The sequence below is a fragment of the Notolabrus celidotus genome, chromosome 6 (genome assembly GCF_009762535.1).
Source record: "Notolabrus celidotus isolate fNotCel1 chromosome 6, fNotCel1.pri, whole genome shotgun sequence".
In the NCBI taxonomy this organism is placed as follows: domain Eukaryota; kingdom Metazoa; phylum Chordata; class Actinopteri; order Labriformes; family Labridae; genus Notolabrus; species Notolabrus celidotus.
The window spans coordinates 25,674,602-25,693,045 of NC_048277.1; the positions used below are offsets into that span (position 1 = coordinate 25,674,602).

At 44.3% G+C, this 18,444-nt stretch overlaps 1 protein-coding gene across 1 annotated transcript in view; it reads left to right on the forward strand.

Annotated features, from left to right (window-relative positions):
- Positions 1 to 18,444, forward strand: part of reln (reelin) — an 83,047-nt gene that overhangs the window by 60,168 nt on the left and 4,435 nt on the right. The window contains exons 23-63 of the mRNA XM_034685146.1: positions 1,045 to 1,182; positions 1,276 to 1,462; positions 2,362 to 2,567; positions 2,692 to 2,863; positions 3,107 to 3,313; positions 3,429 to 3,664; positions 3,772 to 3,929; positions 4,033 to 4,240; positions 4,352 to 4,428; positions 4,959 to 5,117; positions 5,220 to 5,414; positions 6,413 to 6,686; positions 6,779 to 6,919; positions 7,024 to 7,201; positions 7,311 to 7,395; positions 7,495 to 7,677; positions 7,808 to 7,976; positions 8,115 to 8,220; positions 8,335 to 8,561; positions 8,685 to 8,908; positions 9,734 to 9,884; positions 9,996 to 10,254; positions 10,394 to 10,643; positions 10,917 to 11,085; positions 11,778 to 11,918; positions 12,179 to 12,356; positions 13,130 to 13,323; positions 13,431 to 13,681; positions 13,828 to 13,982; positions 14,177 to 14,391; positions 14,514 to 14,691; positions 14,815 to 14,990; positions 15,084 to 15,190; positions 15,331 to 15,573; positions 15,659 to 15,834; positions 15,928 to 16,001; positions 16,239 to 16,400; positions 16,524 to 16,681; positions 16,845 to 17,070; positions 17,222 to 17,419; positions 17,851 to 17,949. Of these exons, the coding sequence (XP_034541037.1) occupies positions 1,045 to 1,182; positions 1,276 to 1,462; positions 2,362 to 2,567; positions 2,692 to 2,863; positions 3,107 to 3,313; positions 3,429 to 3,664; positions 3,772 to 3,929; positions 4,033 to 4,240; positions 4,352 to 4,428; positions 4,959 to 5,117; positions 5,220 to 5,414; positions 6,413 to 6,686; positions 6,779 to 6,919; positions 7,024 to 7,201; positions 7,311 to 7,395; positions 7,495 to 7,677; positions 7,808 to 7,976; positions 8,115 to 8,220; positions 8,335 to 8,561; positions 8,685 to 8,908; positions 9,734 to 9,884; positions 9,996 to 10,254; positions 10,394 to 10,643; positions 10,917 to 11,085; positions 11,778 to 11,918; positions 12,179 to 12,356; positions 13,130 to 13,323; positions 13,431 to 13,681; positions 13,828 to 13,982; positions 14,177 to 14,391; positions 14,514 to 14,691; positions 14,815 to 14,990; positions 15,084 to 15,190; positions 15,331 to 15,573; positions 15,659 to 15,834; positions 15,928 to 16,001; positions 16,239 to 16,400; positions 16,524 to 16,681; positions 16,845 to 17,070; positions 17,222 to 17,419; positions 17,851 to 17,949 (7,290 nt within the window). The remainder of the gene's footprint in view (positions 1 to 1,044; positions 1,183 to 1,275; positions 1,463 to 2,361; positions 2,568 to 2,691; positions 2,864 to 3,106; positions 3,314 to 3,428; positions 3,665 to 3,771; positions 3,930 to 4,032; positions 4,241 to 4,351; positions 4,429 to 4,958; positions 5,118 to 5,219; positions 5,415 to 6,412; positions 6,687 to 6,778; positions 6,920 to 7,023; positions 7,202 to 7,310; positions 7,396 to 7,494; positions 7,678 to 7,807; positions 7,977 to 8,114; positions 8,221 to 8,334; positions 8,562 to 8,684; positions 8,909 to 9,733; positions 9,885 to 9,995; positions 10,255 to 10,393; positions 10,644 to 10,916; positions 11,086 to 11,777; positions 11,919 to 12,178; positions 12,357 to 13,129; positions 13,324 to 13,430; positions 13,682 to 13,827; positions 13,983 to 14,176; positions 14,392 to 14,513; positions 14,692 to 14,814; positions 14,991 to 15,083; positions 15,191 to 15,330; positions 15,574 to 15,658; positions 15,835 to 15,927; positions 16,002 to 16,238; positions 16,401 to 16,523; positions 16,682 to 16,844; positions 17,071 to 17,221; positions 17,420 to 17,850; positions 17,950 to 18,444) is intronic.

The following is an 18,444-nucleotide window of genomic DNA, read 5'->3' on the forward strand; positions in this document are numbered from 1 at the left end:
TGGGATGAAACAAAAGCATGAATGATCATTTCCAGGTATATCGGAGGCCCCTCCAGCTGTAGCTTCTAGCTATCTGAGTTGTTCAAGCCACTCTTGGAGCTCAAATTATGTCACTAGACGTGTTAGAAAGTCAACCAAAAATGTAATGCAAAAATTTTAAAAGCTGCAGGATGTACTTGTTTACTTGTGGGAAGGGGTAACAAACTGAAGACTTATACCATATAGTCATCCCAAGCAGTTCATGAGAGGTACATGTACTGAACCAGACCTAGCTCAACCATTTATCAACTCAACTAATCACATAAACCTTCCTCACTGACCTCCACCTCCATTTCCTTCTTCTACCAGCTCCTAAATAAAGGTGGTCTAATCTCCTGCAGGCTGTTATGAGAGGTCACAGGGTCATGGCGGTAAATGATAATAAAACAGTCGTGGCTGGCTCTGTATGAACAGGAGGTGTCTCAGTTGAAATAAGTCACTAATGCAGCAGACCAGGAAACCTCCATGCTATATAATCCCCAATATACCTGACCATCTACACTGCTACAAACATTTATCATTGCTGCACATGCACCCAACAGCATGCAGCGATAGACATTCACATGCACAAACATGAGCTCACACTGCACACACATTCATATCTGCAGCTTACCTTTAACGGTGATGATATTGCCCTCTCTCTGACATTCATATCACACAATTGCATCACTCCTAGATGCTCTCACACACACACTCACACACACACTCACACACATACCACACACATAGAAAAATTGACATACACTGATGTGATAAGGTTAATCTTTAAACTAAATCCACAAGTCTCTATCCCCAGTGGAGAGGTAGATTAGTGAGAATAACACGAGGATGTGGTGACATACAGGAACCACACACTACATTGGTATAAACAGAAGTAGTCTGTTATTGTTATACAGCTTTAAACTGTTTTTCCTCCTGACTATGTTGATTTTTTCCAGCTTTAATACATTGAATCTAATAAGACTATGTTTGTAATGTGTGTGTCTTTGTGCCTGCTGTGTCCAGGTCTAGTGCCACACGTTTCCGCTGGATCCAGAACTACTATGGAGAACAGGATGAGTGGGCCCTTGATGACATCTACATCGGCCAGCAGTGTCCTAACATGTGCCACGGACACGGCTGGTGTGACCACGGGCATTGCAGGTCAGCTTTCACCGACATGTTGCCCCCTAACATGAAGTCCATGAAGATACATTTGTGGATTTATTATTTTCTTTCTTATATCCTCTGTTGTAGATGTGATGATGGTTTCTCTGGAACAGACTGCCAGCCCTCCTCCCCACTCTCCTCCAGTGTACTCTCTGACTTTGAGTCACAGGATGCACTGCTGGCCACATGGCAGGAGGTGATTGGTGGAGAGGTGGTCACACCTGACATGGGCTGTGGGGTGGTCTCATCTGGATCATCACTGTACTTTAGCAAGGTAAAACACTTCTTAAATTGCTCTTCAAGATTACAGTTATTAGTCCTTCATGTTTCAGTTGATAAACAAGGCATGAAACAAAGAAGTTTGAACTAACAGAATTAAGTAGTAACATTTTGATTAAATGTACACTGTGGAAAACAAGTGATTTAATGTCTGTGAAGGTTCTCAGTCATCCAGGTTATGGTAATCCAAAGCCTGATCCGTAAGGCAACTGGACTGGTAGAAATTCTTGAAGACGTTTCACTTCTCCTCTGAAAGGCTTCTTCAGTTCTGACCAGACTCGGGAAGAGCTAGAAAATATAAGCCTCTAACAGTCGTGGGTGTGTCCAGGTAGTCACAATAGGGTCCTAAGTACTGATTTAATGTATGGTGTAAGTCCAGATCAAGATGAAGCTCTAAAAACTTTCTCAACAATTTTTGATGACTTGAGATTTTGAACATTTCCATAATTTACTATGAACTAAAGCACCTACGTCTGAGATGGAAATCAGGCAAACTAATCCCATAATTGTGCCTAAGCACTGGTTTAAATCCAGACAAAAATATAAAATAAATTTGTTTCTTAAAATTTACTCATTTTGAGGAATGTGCAAACTTGGCCGAGGCCGTGAATGCAATCTTTGATTACTTTCTATTTTGTACTGCCAAAAACAGTTGACCTCTGGACCTCTTCCTTGAAAGATTTTCTGAATTACTACAATTGGCTTGAGGTTTACTTCTGCAGCTGTTACTAGGAAACAGACTTCCATTTTTTTTTTGCAGTAGCATTTCTTCCAAGGCTGAAGATATTGGCAAAACAGACAGTATTTATATTTTGATTGCTGGAAAGTCGCCATGCCACCGTGTAAATGGGACATCCCTTTACGTTGTCTACTTCATGTATGTGTTGTTGTCAGGCTGGGCTAAGGCAGCTGGTGAGCTGGGACCTGGACACTGAATGGGCGGAGTTTGTTCAGTTCTACCTGCGGGTGGGCGGAGATTGGGCAGAGTGTAACCAGGCGGACAGCAGGGAGGAGGGAGTGCTGTTGCAGTACAGCAACGATGGAGGCATCAGCTGGGGCCTCATCGCAGAGATGTACTTCACTGACTTCACCAAACCCCGGTGAGAAACCTTTGCATGAAAAGAGGAGAACAAATTCAACTTTTTATGTGATCTCACAGTTCCTTTTGATTTCCTCTTACATTATGTTTAATCATCAATTAACTGCCTTCTCTTTTTTGCCCAGTTTTGTCCACTATGAGCTTCCCTTGGTCTCTAAGACCCCCTCCACAAGGTTTCGATGGTGGCAGCCTCTTCACTCTGGGGACGGATATGACCAGTGGGCAATTGATGATGTCATAATTTTGTCAGAGAGGGAGAAACACAACATCCCTATGGCCAATCCAACTCTGCCACAGGTCAGGACTCACTGTGGGGAGTTTTTATTTTTGCTCTTACCTCGTGACGCAGCTTCAGCTTTTTCTTGGGCTTTCACTTCTTATGTTGTAATGGAAAATGTCAGCTAAACTGAGACAGAACAGCTATAAAATCCTTCCAAGAAGTGTATGTGTTTATCCAACGGAAAATCAGCTCTGCTGCAGAAGCTGTTACCTGTTAACCCTGCCCTCTACAATAAACTCGCCTGTCTTTTCTCTATACAGAACTTTTATGAGAAGCCAGCCTTCGACTACCCTCTGAACCAGATGAGTGTGTGGCTGATGCTGGGAAATGAAGGCATGGAGAGGGAAAGTAACAACAGCTTCTGTGCCCCCACACCCTCTGCCATGGTGTTTGGGCGCTCTGATGGAGATAGGGTGGCCGTCACCAGGGACTTGGCCCTGCGTCCTGGCTACACCCTTCAGTTTAAGGTACCTACATGAAAAATATGAAACCTATAAAACCAGAAGATATTACAAAGAGCTCATTCCAACAATCCAGTTCATCATCAGCACTGAAGTGTTCCCTGTGTTTTTCCTCCTCTAGTTGAACATAGGCTGCGAGTCAGACTTCAGCGCATCTGCTCCGGTCCTGCTGCAGTACTCCCATGATGCTGGTCGTACATGGGCCCTGGTGAGAGAGGGTTGTTACCCAGGAACCCCAGGGGCAGGTATCTGTGAAGGCAGTGGTCGTGAGCTTAGAGAGCCAACTGTCTACAACACTGGAGACTTCGAACAGTGGACCAGGGTCACTGTGGTCATACCACGCAATGTTGCAGCCAGGTAGCTATTGCTCCCTAAGTTGACTGATGATTCCCTTATATGACAGACAGTGAACTTTTTCATAAAACTTTACTGGTATAATTAAAATGGCCCCTTTGTCTTTTCAGTAAAACCAGGTTCCGTTGGTTCCAGGAGAGCAGTGTGTACAGAGATGCCCCTGCTTTTTCCTTGGATGGGGTCTACATCTCTGAGCCCTGCCCAAATCACTGTGGGGGACATGGGGATTGCATTTCTGGAGTCTGCTTCTGTGATATGGGATTCACAGGTACATGGACCAATACTGCAGAGAGAAACTGAATAAGAAAAAGTTGCATAGTTTACATCTCTCTATGTTTTCTCCCATAATGATCTCCTGTTTCTTTCCACAGTGGAGCAGGATAGTTGTGTCCCAGCAGTAGCCAGTCCCCCAGAGCTGACAGAGGGCTTTGAGGGTAAGCTGAGTCCACTCTGGCAGAGCCTGAGTGGGGGACACATTGGAGGCGGCTGTGGCATCATCGGTGAGGGCAAAGCACTTTACTTCAATAGTCCTGGGAGGAGAGAAGCACACACAGTTCCTCTAGATACAACTAACACAAGGTGAGCTGAGTTAATATGTATTTATATCTTTTCTGTTAGTTAAGAAAAAAAAGTTAAATCTATGGATGCTGAAACAGAAATGAAAATGTAATTGCTACTTTTTACATACAGGTTGGTCCAGTTCTACATAAGAATTGGCAGCAAGAGTTTGGGCCCAACCTGCACCAGGCCTCGCTCTCGCAATGAAGGTAACTATCACATAGTGTATTCAGGCCCTCTGCTGCATTCATGTGGCTGTTCTTTAACAGTGCAATCTTCTACAGCACCCTCTTCTGATTTGTTCCTCTCACTATTGGCTTGTTTCCATCTGTTCCTTTTTACGTTTTGCTTTTGATTCGCCCTGTGCTCCTCTTAAGGATATGTAGCTACAGATCTAGTCCTTGTTGTCACAGTTTTGGGTAATGGAGAATCAAAGTATAGTGTTTCCTGTTTTGTTCTGCACATCAGTCAGCTGATAGTGGATCTCTAGCCTGCGGCAGTGCTGAAGGCTCCGTCTGATTGATTCTGGTGCGACAGATAAAACACTGCCAGCCTCTTTAACAGTGTGTCTCAAATAATCAGGCTGCTGGACTGTTATCAATTCTGTTGCATTTCCTTTTTTACTTTTTCATTCTCCTCACATACTGCTAAAATTACTCACTCACTCTGTACATGTATCTATGCAAAATACTTCCCTGTTAAAGTTCTGCTTACTCTTCTTTTTCATTCCTGATCATAGGTGTCCTTGTCCAGTTCTCCACCAACAATGGTGTCCAGTGGCAGTTCCTGAGGGAGCTGGACTTCAGTTCCTTCTTGGAGCCCCAGGTAGTGACTATCGAGCTTCCGCCTGCAGCCAAGACCCCCTACACAGTATTTCGGTGGTGGCAGCCACAGCAAGGTTAGTTACATAAACATGGTTCTCAACCCAGCAGTGACAGAACAGCTGTACTTAAATATCAAAATGTAAATTATTTCCACTTCTTTCTGTTCATCCTTATAGGGAAACACTCTGCTCAGTGGGCTCTGGATGATGTGTTGATCGGTATGAACGACAGCTCCAGAACTGGTTTCCATGACAAGTTTGATGGCTCCACCCCTTTGAGGCACAACTGGTACCGCATTCAGGGCGGGGAGGTGACTGTGGACTGTTTGTCTCTGGACACAGCACTTACCTTCAACTCTGAGGCCATTGACAGTGAGTTATACAAATATACAAATATACAACTGTCAACACAAACAATACGAGCACACGGCTTCTGACTAGAGACTCGATAGATGTGCATAACTGCCTGCAAGGATAGGGAAGGAGTATTTTATTGTGAGTGTGTTACACTGAATGAATGCAATGAGAGGATGTTACTGTGAAACAGCTGGACTGCCTTGCTGACTTTTATAATAAAAAAAATATCAAAGATCAAAGTATGTACTCACATACATACAAGTACACATTTAGTATACCACTCTCACAAACATTTATACACACACAGTTACTCAACAAACCACATAAATAGCTGCACAGTGACATCACTGTATTAGGCACGCAGCATGCTGAAACTGAATAACCCATTTACTGTGGTGCCGTGGATCCTGAATAATTAATGAGAGCAAACCTGAATGAGCATCCTGCCTGTTATTTATGCTTGCATCAAGCTGTGAGCACATTTACTTTATGCAAATATTACATTACAACTGGGTCCTTTCATTTATCATGCACAGTAAGAGCATGTACAACAAGACTTATTTGGCAACACAAATATAAACATACAGCTCCCATGCCCCCTGTGTGAACACTGACTGTCACACTCCGAGTCTTTCTCACATGCCCTGAACATGCAAACATTTCAACATAACTCTAATACCTCTTATTTTTCAAATCTATCTGCAACAGGATTATATTGACTGTTTTGCACTGCTAGGGAAAACAGGGGGTTGATGGGGTTGTGCCTGCTCTGCCAGGGTGGACACATCAACTTAAGACAGGAACCGACTTGACCTCATGTTTCTAATAATACTGTTTTCAGTTGAAGGAAGTTAAAATGTTTAGTCATCCTACTGGAGTTAGCAGTCCTGTTTAATTTGATTACTATTACAGGTTTGATTCCTGAAGTGCTATTAACAAGCATGCATTTTGTTTAGGCTTCATTGTCAAGTATATACCAAAAGCTTAAGCTACTTTTTGAACTCTGTCTGCAGAGAAGCCAAGATATGCAGAGAGCTGGGACTTTGAGGTGTCAGGCTCATCATTCCTGCAGTTTGAGCTGAGTATGGGCTGTAGTAAGTCCACTTCCTTCTCCCATGGTGTACGACTGGAGTACTCCACAGACTGTGGCCACCACTGGTCCCTCATCACTCCAGAGTGTGTACCCCCAGCCATCGGGTGTGCTGGTTATACTCAGAGCTCTGTCTATACCTCCACCCAGTACAAACACTGGAGGAGAATCACTGTCTACCTGCCCAGTGCTGCCAAGTACGTGTTTTTATTTTTATATCCGAAATGAGTCAGCATTTCTAAATGTGCTCAAGGTTATTTAACTCATACCTTCCTGTTGAATCCTGTAGTTCCCCCAGAACTCGATTCCGTTGGATTCAGACTCACTTCACCCCAGGAGCAGAAGGGTGGGCTCTTGATAACGTGTTGCTTGCTCCTGGCTGTCCCTGGATGTGCTCCGGTCATGGTCTGTGTGACAACGGACGCTGTGTGTAAGTAAATCTCTGCACCGCTGGTTAATTTTAATCTTTGGTCATTGTCCTGCCTGAATGTAAATTTACATACCATTACTTTTACTTCCTCTCTGATCATAAAGATGTGACAAGGGTTATGGAGGTGCACACTGTGTGCCTATGGTCCCTCTGCCATCTGTACTGAGAGAGGACTTTAATGAGAACCTGCAACAGGAGACATGGCCTGAGGTGTATGGAGCAGAGAGGGGAACTCTGAGTGGAGAGCCTCTTAAATCTGGCATGGCTCTCATCTTCAAAGGGGTAGGTGTCCTAAGCATCATACGAAGTAAACCCTGTCAATTAAATCACAAATATGCAACTTGATATCTGTAGATCATTGGCCAACAATGCAATTCCTGTCTGTCTACAGGATGGTATGCGAATGATAGTGTCACGGGATCTGGACTGCACCAACACTCTGTACATCCAGTTCTCCTTCAAATTCATCACGAAAGGTAATACATTAGTTCTGTGTTTTTCAGCTTGAGCCATGTTTTTGATTGAAATGTTGTTATTTCTGCAGGTTGTTGTTTTAATAGTTAATCTTTTTGCAGGCGTCCCTGAGCGCTCTCATTCAGTGCTGCTGCAGTACTCTGTGAATGGAGGAATCAGCTGGCTGATGTTGGATGAGTTTTACTTCCCAGCTTCCACTGACACTCTGTTCCTCCACCTGCCGCTGCCAGCCAGTGCTCAGACCAACGCCACCCGCTTCAGACTCTGGCAGCCTTACAACAGTGGTGAGTAGATACATGCTGTTCACACATTATTATGCTCTTGGCAACTCTTGGCTGTTTTTTTCCCCTTAACACTCACACTTCAACCTGTTAACATAATTGGAAATAATCTTCACAACATTCTGCCCTTCAGGTAAAAAGGAGGAGGTGTGGGTTATCGATGATCTCATCATTGATGGCAGCTCTTTACACAACACACCAGTGGTTATAGACAGCTTTGAGGAGGGCCCCAATGAGTCCAACTGGCTATTCTTCCCTGGGGGGAACACTGGCCTCTACTGTCCCTACCAGAAGACTGGACTGTGAGAGCACATTTAGTTTTGAATATTAATGATGAAAGTGTTTGTGTTATTATATTATTCATGAGCCCGATGGGGATCAAATTTGCAAAAGGCTGTTTTTTAGAATTGACCAATCTTGTGTGTTTGTGTGTGATGCAGAGAAGAGGATGAGTCAGCCATGGTGTTTGTCTCCAGCGAGCTTGGAGAGCACTCCATTACCACCAGGGACATTGACGTAAATGAGAACACTATCATCCAGTTTGAGGTACGCACACAGCCTTGATGACTTCTTTTCCAGAGCAACAACCTTCGTACTTACGCATTCCACACAGAAATCATGGCTCATCCTCTCTGCTGGTGTATAATTCTTTATCTCCAGATAAATGTGGGCTGCACAGCTGAGAGCTCGTCTGCCAATCCAGTGCGTCTTGAGTTCTCACGTGACTTTGGTGCCACATGGCACCTTCTGGTGCCCCTGTGTGCCGGTGCACCCCAACCCTCCTCACTGTGCTCCACAGAGCTCCATCCTGCCAGCATCTATTTCCCTGGAACAACTCAGGGCTGGAGGAGGGAAGTCATTCACTTTGGCAAGCTTCGCCTCTGTGGGTAAGACTGAATACGTCTTGTAGAGCAGATGTTGAAATCAAAACAGACTCCTTCAGATTCTTTAATGACCATTCCTGTTAAAATCTGTCCATCTTTAATCGTTGTGTATCTGTATCCTTTCAGGTCAGTGAGGTTCCGTTGGTATCAGGGTTTCTTTTCAACTGGCTCTAATCCTCCAACGTGGGCTTTAGACAACATCTACATTGGCCCACAGTGTCAGGACATGTGTAATGGTCACGGCGCTTGTGTTGGTGGCACCCACTGTGTTTGTGATCCCGGCTACTCTGGATCTGACTGCTCTATGCCTGACACCCCCAACCCTGACTTCCTCAAAGAGGACTTTGAAGGTAAATAAACTAAATATGCACAAAAAAGAGGAAGTTAATTGATTCATGCTTCAGGAGCTTCAGAGTCAATTCTTACATTATCACACATTTACAACTATTACCATTCTCCAAGGTAGGTTTTTATTTTAAAGAGTTAGGACAATATTCTGCTTTAAAATCAAGTGCCTTTTGAAACCTTTGTATGATAACAATTTTTGCAACTCTGGGCCTTATTTTGTTCCTGATGTCTTGTCAGTCTTCAGTTAATGCTGATATAACAGCTTTTATATTTAAAGCTGCGGTTGGTAGTCAGATTTAGATACACTTTTTGTTAAACTGGTTAAAATGATCGTTATGTCCCGATGGCAATCAATACATAATGTGTTCTTAAAAAAGAGTGAAAAAAAAGCCGCCATCTACAGCCGGAGTAAACCTGGGGAAACACCAACCAATCCCCGCCTTTAGGAGCTAAATTATGAAACCAATCAAATCTCGTCCCACCGTTCTGCCCACCTACTGCGCGTTCATTTCATCTTTGTTTGTGTTTTTAACATTCACTCTGATAATGTTTTGGTGTTTTCTTACCGCTGAGTGAGAAATGAGTTCACGTAGTGCAAAACACAAACGATGTGCTGAGGATCGGTTTTGAATCAGTCACAATCATATGTGGCGAATCAGCGGGGCATGTGAGCGGGGGTGTCGTTTTGGAGCTCCGAGGGCAGGGTGGAGGGGTTAGACGGAGTCCTGGGGAAATGCTACATTCAAATTCATGCTAGTTTTCCACGACTACCAACCGTAGCTTCGTTGCTTCATGTGTGTTTGTTTTTGTACTGGTTGTCTCTGTAGGGGGAGCTGTGGATGCTGAGCGCTTCAGACTACTAAGCGGTGGTAAACCATCCAGGAAGTGTGGTATCATGTCAAGCGGCAACCATCTGTTCTTCAGCGAGGACGGACTGCGCATGTTGGTCACCACTGATATGGATCTGTCAAATGCAAGGTAGAGCTGCAGCTGCACCAAACAAGGAAAAGCACTGAACAAATTCAGACGTATACACCATCAACACAATTTGATCTTGAATTCATGTTTTTTTTTGGCTCTACTTCACAGATTTGTTCAGTTCTTCCTACGCCTCGGCTGTGGTAAGGCTGCTCCGGACCCTCGCTCTCAGCCAGTTTTGCTCCAGTTCTCTCTGGATGGAGGTCTGACCTGGGGTCTTCTCCAGGAATTTCTCTTCAGCAACAGCAGTAATCAAGCTCGACTGGTGGCTCTGGAGATCCCTCTGCGAGCACGCACTCAATCCACTCGCCTCCGCTGGTGGCAGCCCTCTGAGAATGGACACTTTTATAGCCCATGGGTCATTGACCAGGTACAGTTAGTGAGGATCCATCCACCATCAATTTTTGGAGACTTTATGGTTCTAGTAATTCATTATTGCTCTCACAAATTCCTTTTGAATGTACTGTTCTTTACATTAGCTTTGAAAATATGTTTCTATGATTCCCTAGGTAGTGGTAGGGGGCAGTGCCAGTGGATGGGGACCTTTGGAAGATGATTTCTCCTCCATAGACGGGCGCTCATGGCTGCTCCACCCTGGAGGAACCAGGATGCCTGTTTGTGGCTCTGATGGGCCTGCTTTCGCCTTCATAGAGAAGTCTAATACTCGCTATGCTGTTACCACTGACATCAGTTTGGGTCCAGATGCCTTCATCCAGTTTGACTTCTCTGCCTCCTGCTCCGTCACCAACTCCTGCTACTGTAAGCACATAAAAAGGATCGTTTTATTATCAATTTGTCTGCCTCTTGTGTTTTTTTCATAAATTAATCTGTTGTTTTATCCATATAAAGGGCTTGAATGACTGTTAATATTTACTTCAGGCCAAGATGATCTATTTCTAGTCAACCAAGATGTGTAAATGACAACGTTTACCTTATTTTTCAGGCTGTCAGGTCGTAATGTTGTGAGTTGTTCCTGCTTGTTTCTTGAGTGTTAAAATGTTTAAAGTTGTTTTTGTCTTCTTTCCTCTGCAGCTGTAGAGTTAGAGTATTCTCTGGATCTGGGCCTGTCATGGCAGCCTGTGGTCAGAGACTGTCTGCCTACAAGCCCTGACTGCACCTCCTACACCCTACAGAGGCTGCTGGTTTCGGACACTTACAACAAGTGGGGTCGTGTTACGCTGCCTATCCCTTCATATGCCAGGTCAGAACTGCTCCATACCTTGCACAGAACATAGACTGTATAAAATATGGACGTAGGATCCGTGACATCATCAATCTGTTTCTGAAGAGCTGTTTAAGGTCAATCGGCGGCGGCAGCCAAATTGCTGCTGTTGAGCCAGTGTGAAGTAAAGAGGCGGAGTTTGAGCCTCCTAGCCAACAGCTACAGTGTTCCTGCAGTCAGCTGTGCCTCTCATTGGAAGAATCGTAATCTCAATATCTTCGAAATTGCTGCGTTAGAAAAAAAATCACCCCGTACAGTGTGAGCCGATCAAGAAATGAGCTATCCAGACTACACTCGTCTTTTGTACCAGGCTGTAAACATGTCTATTCCTGCTGTAAAGATCGGCTTTTTCCCATTCATGTGTATGTGACGTCCAGTACCCCTGGAGCTAGCCTCAAGCGGATCCTTGATGAACTGCAGTTTTTTTTACACTTCCGCATTGGACTCATATTTTTAGACCGGAGGTTACCACTTGGCACAGACACATAAACAAACATATGTCATTTAAACATATCCCATTTTTTTTTGCACACACATCCAGGCTGAAACACAATCTGGTACAAATCTTGTGGTCCCATGTCTGGATTTATTGTTTAATTCCATCCTGTTTGGTTTAAATTAACCTTAAAACCCTAACCCATGAAATGTATCTGTGTAATTTACGGGCTCAGGTCTCCAGCCACGAGGTTCCGTTGGTTCCAGCAGGCTCCCTTTGATAAGCAGCAGACCTGGGCTCTGGATAATCTCTACATAGGAGATGGCTGCCCAGACATGTGCTCTGGACATGGACGCTGCCAACAGAGCTCATGTGTGTAAGTAGACTGATACATTCATCACATTTTAATGTGAATTTCTGTGTAAAGGGTGTGAAATGTCTTATTTTCATAATCTCTGAATCACTTTTTAAGTGTCCCCCATGTTCTGTGAGTTTATTCATGTGTTCACAGAGTTACATTTGTGGAATCATGTTTTTATTTGATCTTTGTGATAATCTTTGGGTTGTGGTATCAAAGTGAGTACATTTTGATCTTGAACTAATTCAGATTATTTGTATGTGACTCATCCTGCCCAGGTGTGATCCAGAGTGGGGAGGAGAATACTGTGACGAGCCTGTGGTTCCTCTTCCATCGCAGCTGAAGGACAGCTTTAGTCGAGCGCCCTCACTCAGCCACTGGCACATCCTCACTGGTGGAAAACTCAGCACTGTGTGTGGAGCTGTGGCCTCTGGAGCTGCTCTGCACTTCAGTGGGGTAAGTATACAAATACCACCCTCTTATGTGTTTTCTTTTCCATTTTCCATCTGTTTCTTAGTTAAAACATTTTCTTTTCTGTGGACTTCATGAAGGATAAGAACACTGCAATGCATTCATAGAATGATTGAAAAGAAGAGTTGTCACATATCCTCTGGAGCAGTTACAGTATGCACTAATTTCTTTCAATGCTTAACTATATTCCACCGGGACAAGGACTTTTTCTGTATGTTAACATGAGTTTTTCATCAGGCCTATGGCTCAGGCTTGGTAGTTGAAGAGCAAACTTCTGCTTTAAAGAAAACTAAACGCTGTGATAGGCTGATTCAAGAAAGAAAACAGCTGTAACAGTATCTGAAATATACCTCTTCAAGTATTACAGTAATCTGTTTATTAAAAGGCTGCAAAGTAAGTAACTGTCAAGCTTTAAGTACAGCTCAAGTTTTCCCTGAAGCACTTAGAGCAGCTGAGTATTGACATGCTGATCTTGGAGGGAAGCACTGCAAGGGATACTTTTTAAGAGAGATAGTCTGGATCTGGCTTAAGTTCGAGAAAAGTTGTGACTCTAGTTCAAGCTAGATGACATAACTTTTTTTGAGAGAAGGGGGGGGGGGGGGGGGGGGGGCTTCAAAAATGTCCACTTTAACAAAATAACTCAACATCAAATCTCTGAGACTTTAAGACTGGTTGTTTTTGGAGGGATGATGCAGCAAATAGAAATCACAGACACTACAGACCAATCCTATCTGATTGTTTTATTTATCTGTGCACAGAGTTGCAGCCGTCAGCTGGTGACAGTTGACCTGAACCTGACCAACGCTGAGTTCATCCAGTTCTACTTCATGTACGGCTGCATGATCCAACCAAGCAACCGTAACCAGGGTGTGCTTCTGGAGTACAGTCTGAATGGAGGAATTAACTGGCACCTGCTGACAGAGATCTTCTATGATCTATACACTAAGCCTGGGTGAGTTTTTATGTAAACAACACATGGTTGCTATACTGCTTCCAAAATAACTTACAAAATAGTGAAGCAAGAGAACTGATCCTCTTTTTGTTTTTCTCTCTGTTCAGGTTTGTGAATGTGTTGCTGCCCCCTGCTGCCCGACAGGAAGGAGTGCGTGTGCGCTGGTGGCAGCCTCAACATGAGGGACTGGACCACAGTGACTGGGCTCTGGATAACGTTCTTATTGCAGGATCAGACCCACGAGCACAGATATCTGACACATTTGGAGGGGTGGCGCTTCCAAACCATGAGAGAGCTCCAGCTGATGAGACGTCAGGAAGAATCGGGGAGCTCAGCGAACAAGAGGAAACACCTATCGGTATAACTGAATCCATGTGGCAGTTTAATGATTTGATTTTGTTTGTGTATCACAAAACAATCCATATGAAGTTCCTCAAGAGCCATACTTAATTCACGCTTTTGCTTTTACTGAGATCTAATATTCTTTTCTTTCTTTGCTCTCAGTGAGCGATCACTGGTTGTTCTCAGAGGACTGCTCAGTGCAGCGTTTCTGCAGCTCTCCTGATGGAGTGATGGTGTGTGGCAATGCTGATGGGCGAGAGGTGTATGCTGTCACACATGATATTATCCCTGACAAGGGCTGGGTCATGCAGTTTAAGGTAATATATATGAGCTTAAAATAACTAATCTCCAATAATAAAGTTCATTTCTCTAATGTAGTGTTACATGTGTTGCTATGAGGGTGACATTACCCTGTGTAAATCTGTGTGTGTGTGTGTGTGTGTGTGTGTGTGTGTGTGTGTGTGTGTGTGTGTGTGTGTGTGTGTGTGTGTGTGTGTGTGTGTGATATTAGATTGCAGTCGGTTGCATTGTTCCTGAGCGTCATGCAGATAGGCAAATTCATGTGCAGTATTCAGTGGACTTTGGTGTGACCTGGAAGTACCTGGTACCTCAGTGCCTGCCTGCGGACCCCCGCTGTGGAGGTCAGGTCTCCCAGCCGTCAGTGTTCTTCCCCGCTGAAGGCTGGAAGAGAGCTGTCTTTCCTCTCCCCGACAGCCTGGCTGACACGTGAGTCATTCGACCTCACAGCTTCTTTCTCACGCTTTTGACAAAACATACAATCATTTCCATATAAATCCTGAAAATGTTAAGCATGTTGTTTTGCTAATATCTCCTTTTTTTTCCAACAGTGCAGTGCGATTCCGGTTTTACCAGCAGCACTCCGACATTCAGTGGGGTGTGGAGAACTTTTACATCGGGCCGGCATGTGACAGCCACTGTGGGGGACATGGAGATTGTTTGGATCAGCGCTGCCTCTGTGACCCAGGATTCACTGGACCAAACTGCTATGCTAGCACTGCTCTGAAGGTAGATTTTAGCTCTCACTTGGTTTAAAAGAAATCTAGCTGAAAAATCAGATAAGAAAGACAATTTCCAGGGAGATATATCTGTCCAAGACTGGAAGGGATTTAGATGTTTTTTTCTTCACAGGCATCTCTTAAGGAGCGTTTTGATTGGGAGGGGGCAGCAGGGCCTCAGTGGCAGGTGCTGGAGGGTGGTAGACCCTGCACAGACTGTGGTGTGTTGGTGGAGGGAACAGCCCTGTACTTTGGAGGGGCTGATGGTAGACAGGCTGTCACTGCTGATCTGGACCTTCGTGGAGCAAAGTTAGTAAAAAAAACTTCAATGAGAGATTTGTTTTTTTATTTCTTCAAATAATTTTCTTCTCTAAGTGCATTTCAACATTCCTGTGCAAAAAGGTTTGTTGAGTACTGGGCCAGAATTGGAAGCGAAGATAACATGACAATGTGCCATCGTCCGACATGTCGTAAAGAAGGAGTACTGCTGGACTACTCCACTGATGGAGGTGCAGTAACAATTTAAAACACTCATGCAGACAGTTCATTGTGTGTTTTTACATTTCTACCATCATCAGTTTATAATCTTCTCTCCCTCTGATGATCTCCCTTCTTTTTTCTGTCTTTCTTTTCTTATTCCATCCCTCAGGTGTGTCCTGGACCCTGCTGCATGAGATGGACTATCTGAAGTATGTGTCTGTGAGGAGAGATTATATCGTCCTCCCAGAAGGAGCTCTGACAAACGCAACTCGTCTGCGCTGGTGGCAACCATTTACGATATCCTCTGGCCTTGCCACTCCAAGCCTGGAGAGAGCCCAGTGGGCCATTGACAACATCTTGGTGGGGGGGTCGGACATCAACCCATCCACCCTGCTTGACACATTTGATGATGGTAAGTCGATTGATCTATTCAGACCCTGACAATTCATCTACATGACCTACGAATTTATTATTGGACTCTTTTTGTCGTTCACCAGAGGGTGTTTCTCATGAGGAGAGCTGGAGTTTCTATCCTAATGCTGTGCGCACAGCCGGTTTCTGTGGAAACCCTTCCTTCCACCTGTACTGGCCGAATAAGAACCAAGACAGGACACACAACATCCTGGCAACACGAGAGCTCATCGTGCAGCCTGGATATATTTTACAGTTTAAGGTAAAGACCTGCAGAAGAGCCAAAATGTATGTACAAAGTTATTTTTAATTTGGAGGCCTTACTTTTTAGTGTTCACCTTTCCTCTTGATACAGATTGTTGTTGGCTGTGAGACAGACACCTGTGAAGACCAGCATTCTGTCCTGCTGCAGTACAGGAAGGATGCAAGGTAGGAACACCTAAGAGAGGCTTAAAGAGTCATTAAAGAGCTGTGAAACTGACAGTACAGGAAATACAATTCTAGCTTGTCTGGAACATTTTCATTTTCATACACATGATGTTAGATGTCATTGCTAGAAGTCTGGTAACACACACAAAAAGCCTCAAACTACATCCAACATTTGGTATCAAAAATACTCAGAAATTTTCTCATGGGCAGTTTTCAGCTTTCACTCTCTCCTTTTAGGTCAGACTCATGGCAGCTGGTACAGTCAGAGTGCCTCCCTTCCTCAGTCAACAATGTGGGCTGCTCTCCCTTCCAGTTCCATGAATCCACAATCTTCAGTCCGGTCAACAGCTCAACGTGGACCAGGGTCACTGTCCAGCTGCCAGACCACGTCTCCTCAGGGTAGGAGAACACAAACTTTAACTTTTCCCCTGAATCAAAAATAAGCAGGGAAAGAGGAAACAAATCACTCAAGTGACTTTTGTTGAACCAATGTAAGCTTTGCTATTCGTTGTAATCTTCCAGGGCTACCCAGTTTCGCTGGATTCAAAAGGAAGGGACGGGGGAGCGACAGAGCTGGGGAGTGGACCATGTTTACATCGGTGAAGCATGTCCAGGGCTCTGCAGTGGTCACGGCTACTGTACAAGTGGAGTGGTCTGCATCTGTGATGAGGGACATCATGGTGGGCCACAAACAGCATATTATACCCAGACTGATAGATACAAACAAATTTCCTTTTTCAATTTGATACATGTCCTTGCTTTGTTTATGCTTTTATTTAAAAAAAACAAAAACATTTGTTTCTATTTGAATCCCTTGGTCTCTGTTTCATCTCATCTCAACAGGTGACGACTGCTCCCTCTCCAGTAGCGACCTGCCGAGCTCCATCAAGGACAACTTTGAGTCAGGCAGTGTGTCTCAGGAGAGCTGGCAGTTAATCCAGGGGGGAGGGGTGGGCAGTGGCTGTGGGCAGCTGTCACCACATGCCCATGGAGACTCGCTCTACTTCAATGGCTGTAAGATGAGGCAGGCAGTAACGAAACCGCTGGACCTCACTAGAGCCAGGTACAGGTACTACTAAAACGTATTGTACATCCACTAATGAAAACGACAAGCACTGACCTCCCTCATAGATGGAGCAGATTATTTTCTGCACCTGCTTAGTCTTTTAAACTGCTATTTTGTTTAACTCTTTTCCCTGTCTTGTCTGTCTCTCCTACAGTAAGATCATGTTTGTGCTGCAGATCGGTAGTGTTGCACAGACAGACAGCTGTAACATAGCTCTGGATCAAACTGACACAGTCGACCGGGCTGTGCTGCTGCAATACAGCGTCAACAATGGAGTCAGTTGGCATGTTATAGCCCAGCACCAGCCCAAAGACTTCATAAAGGCACAGAGAGTCTCCTACAACATCCCACTGTGAGTCATTCTCAGCTTAAGTCAGAACAATGTCTCATCCAGCATAGATATTAAAGGTTTTATGAGGTGAATAGTGGCTTTATAGATGATAAATCAACTTTACTAAGCTATAAAAATGTGAAAATGTCATTGATCAAAAGTTATTAAACCATTTTTAGAGATATCAACAATTCAGTCTATTCCAACGCCTCTGCAGCCTTGTTTTATTGCAGAGGTCAGCTCTTAATAGGAGTTGTCATCACAGAGGAATTAATGAGTTATTTATCATTAACAAAGCCATCTGTTGCAACTTGTTTCTACCCTTTATAACAGGTGCCTTATATGAACTAATGACATTGATAATGGTACTTCATTAGGATGCTCTGAGGCTTCTTTCATAATTATCAAACTTGATCATCACTGACCCAACGATGTCTCCATGGTCTCTCCAGAGAGGCGAGGGTTAAAGGGGTGATGCTGCGGTGGTGGCAGCCACGCCATGAAGGTGCAGGACATGACCAGTGGGCGCTGGACCATGTGGAAGTAGTTCTGTGAGTACCCAATTCCCAGTTGGCCCACGGCCCCCCCAGACTGGCCCCCCAAAAGAGCCCTGATCTGCCCCTGTCTCAACCTCTGCCTCAGTCTTACCTGTAAAAACAGTCAACTTTCCTCCATACAAACAACACAGAGATGCAGGATACACATTCATACACCACACATCAGTGAGTGCTGTTCAACACGTACCTCCAAGCAGTCAATTCAAAGCTCAGTGCTGCACCTTATGACAAGCAAGCAGAGTATAAAATGAGTGTGCTTTGCTGTGAAGGGTTCTGTTTGTGGATGTTTGTTCTGTGTACAGTTTTACTCCTGCTGTCAGAGCATCATTTTTTCAGTGTCTCGTAGAACCTGTGTATCTCAAAGAAGAACGAGCATTGATGTTTTTCCTGCTGAAAAAGAGTGCAGGATATGGTTATCTTGAAAAGTGGCCCAATGAAGAATTCACTTGTGTCCATTTATCCTATCTGCCCCTTGTGGCCAAAATAAGA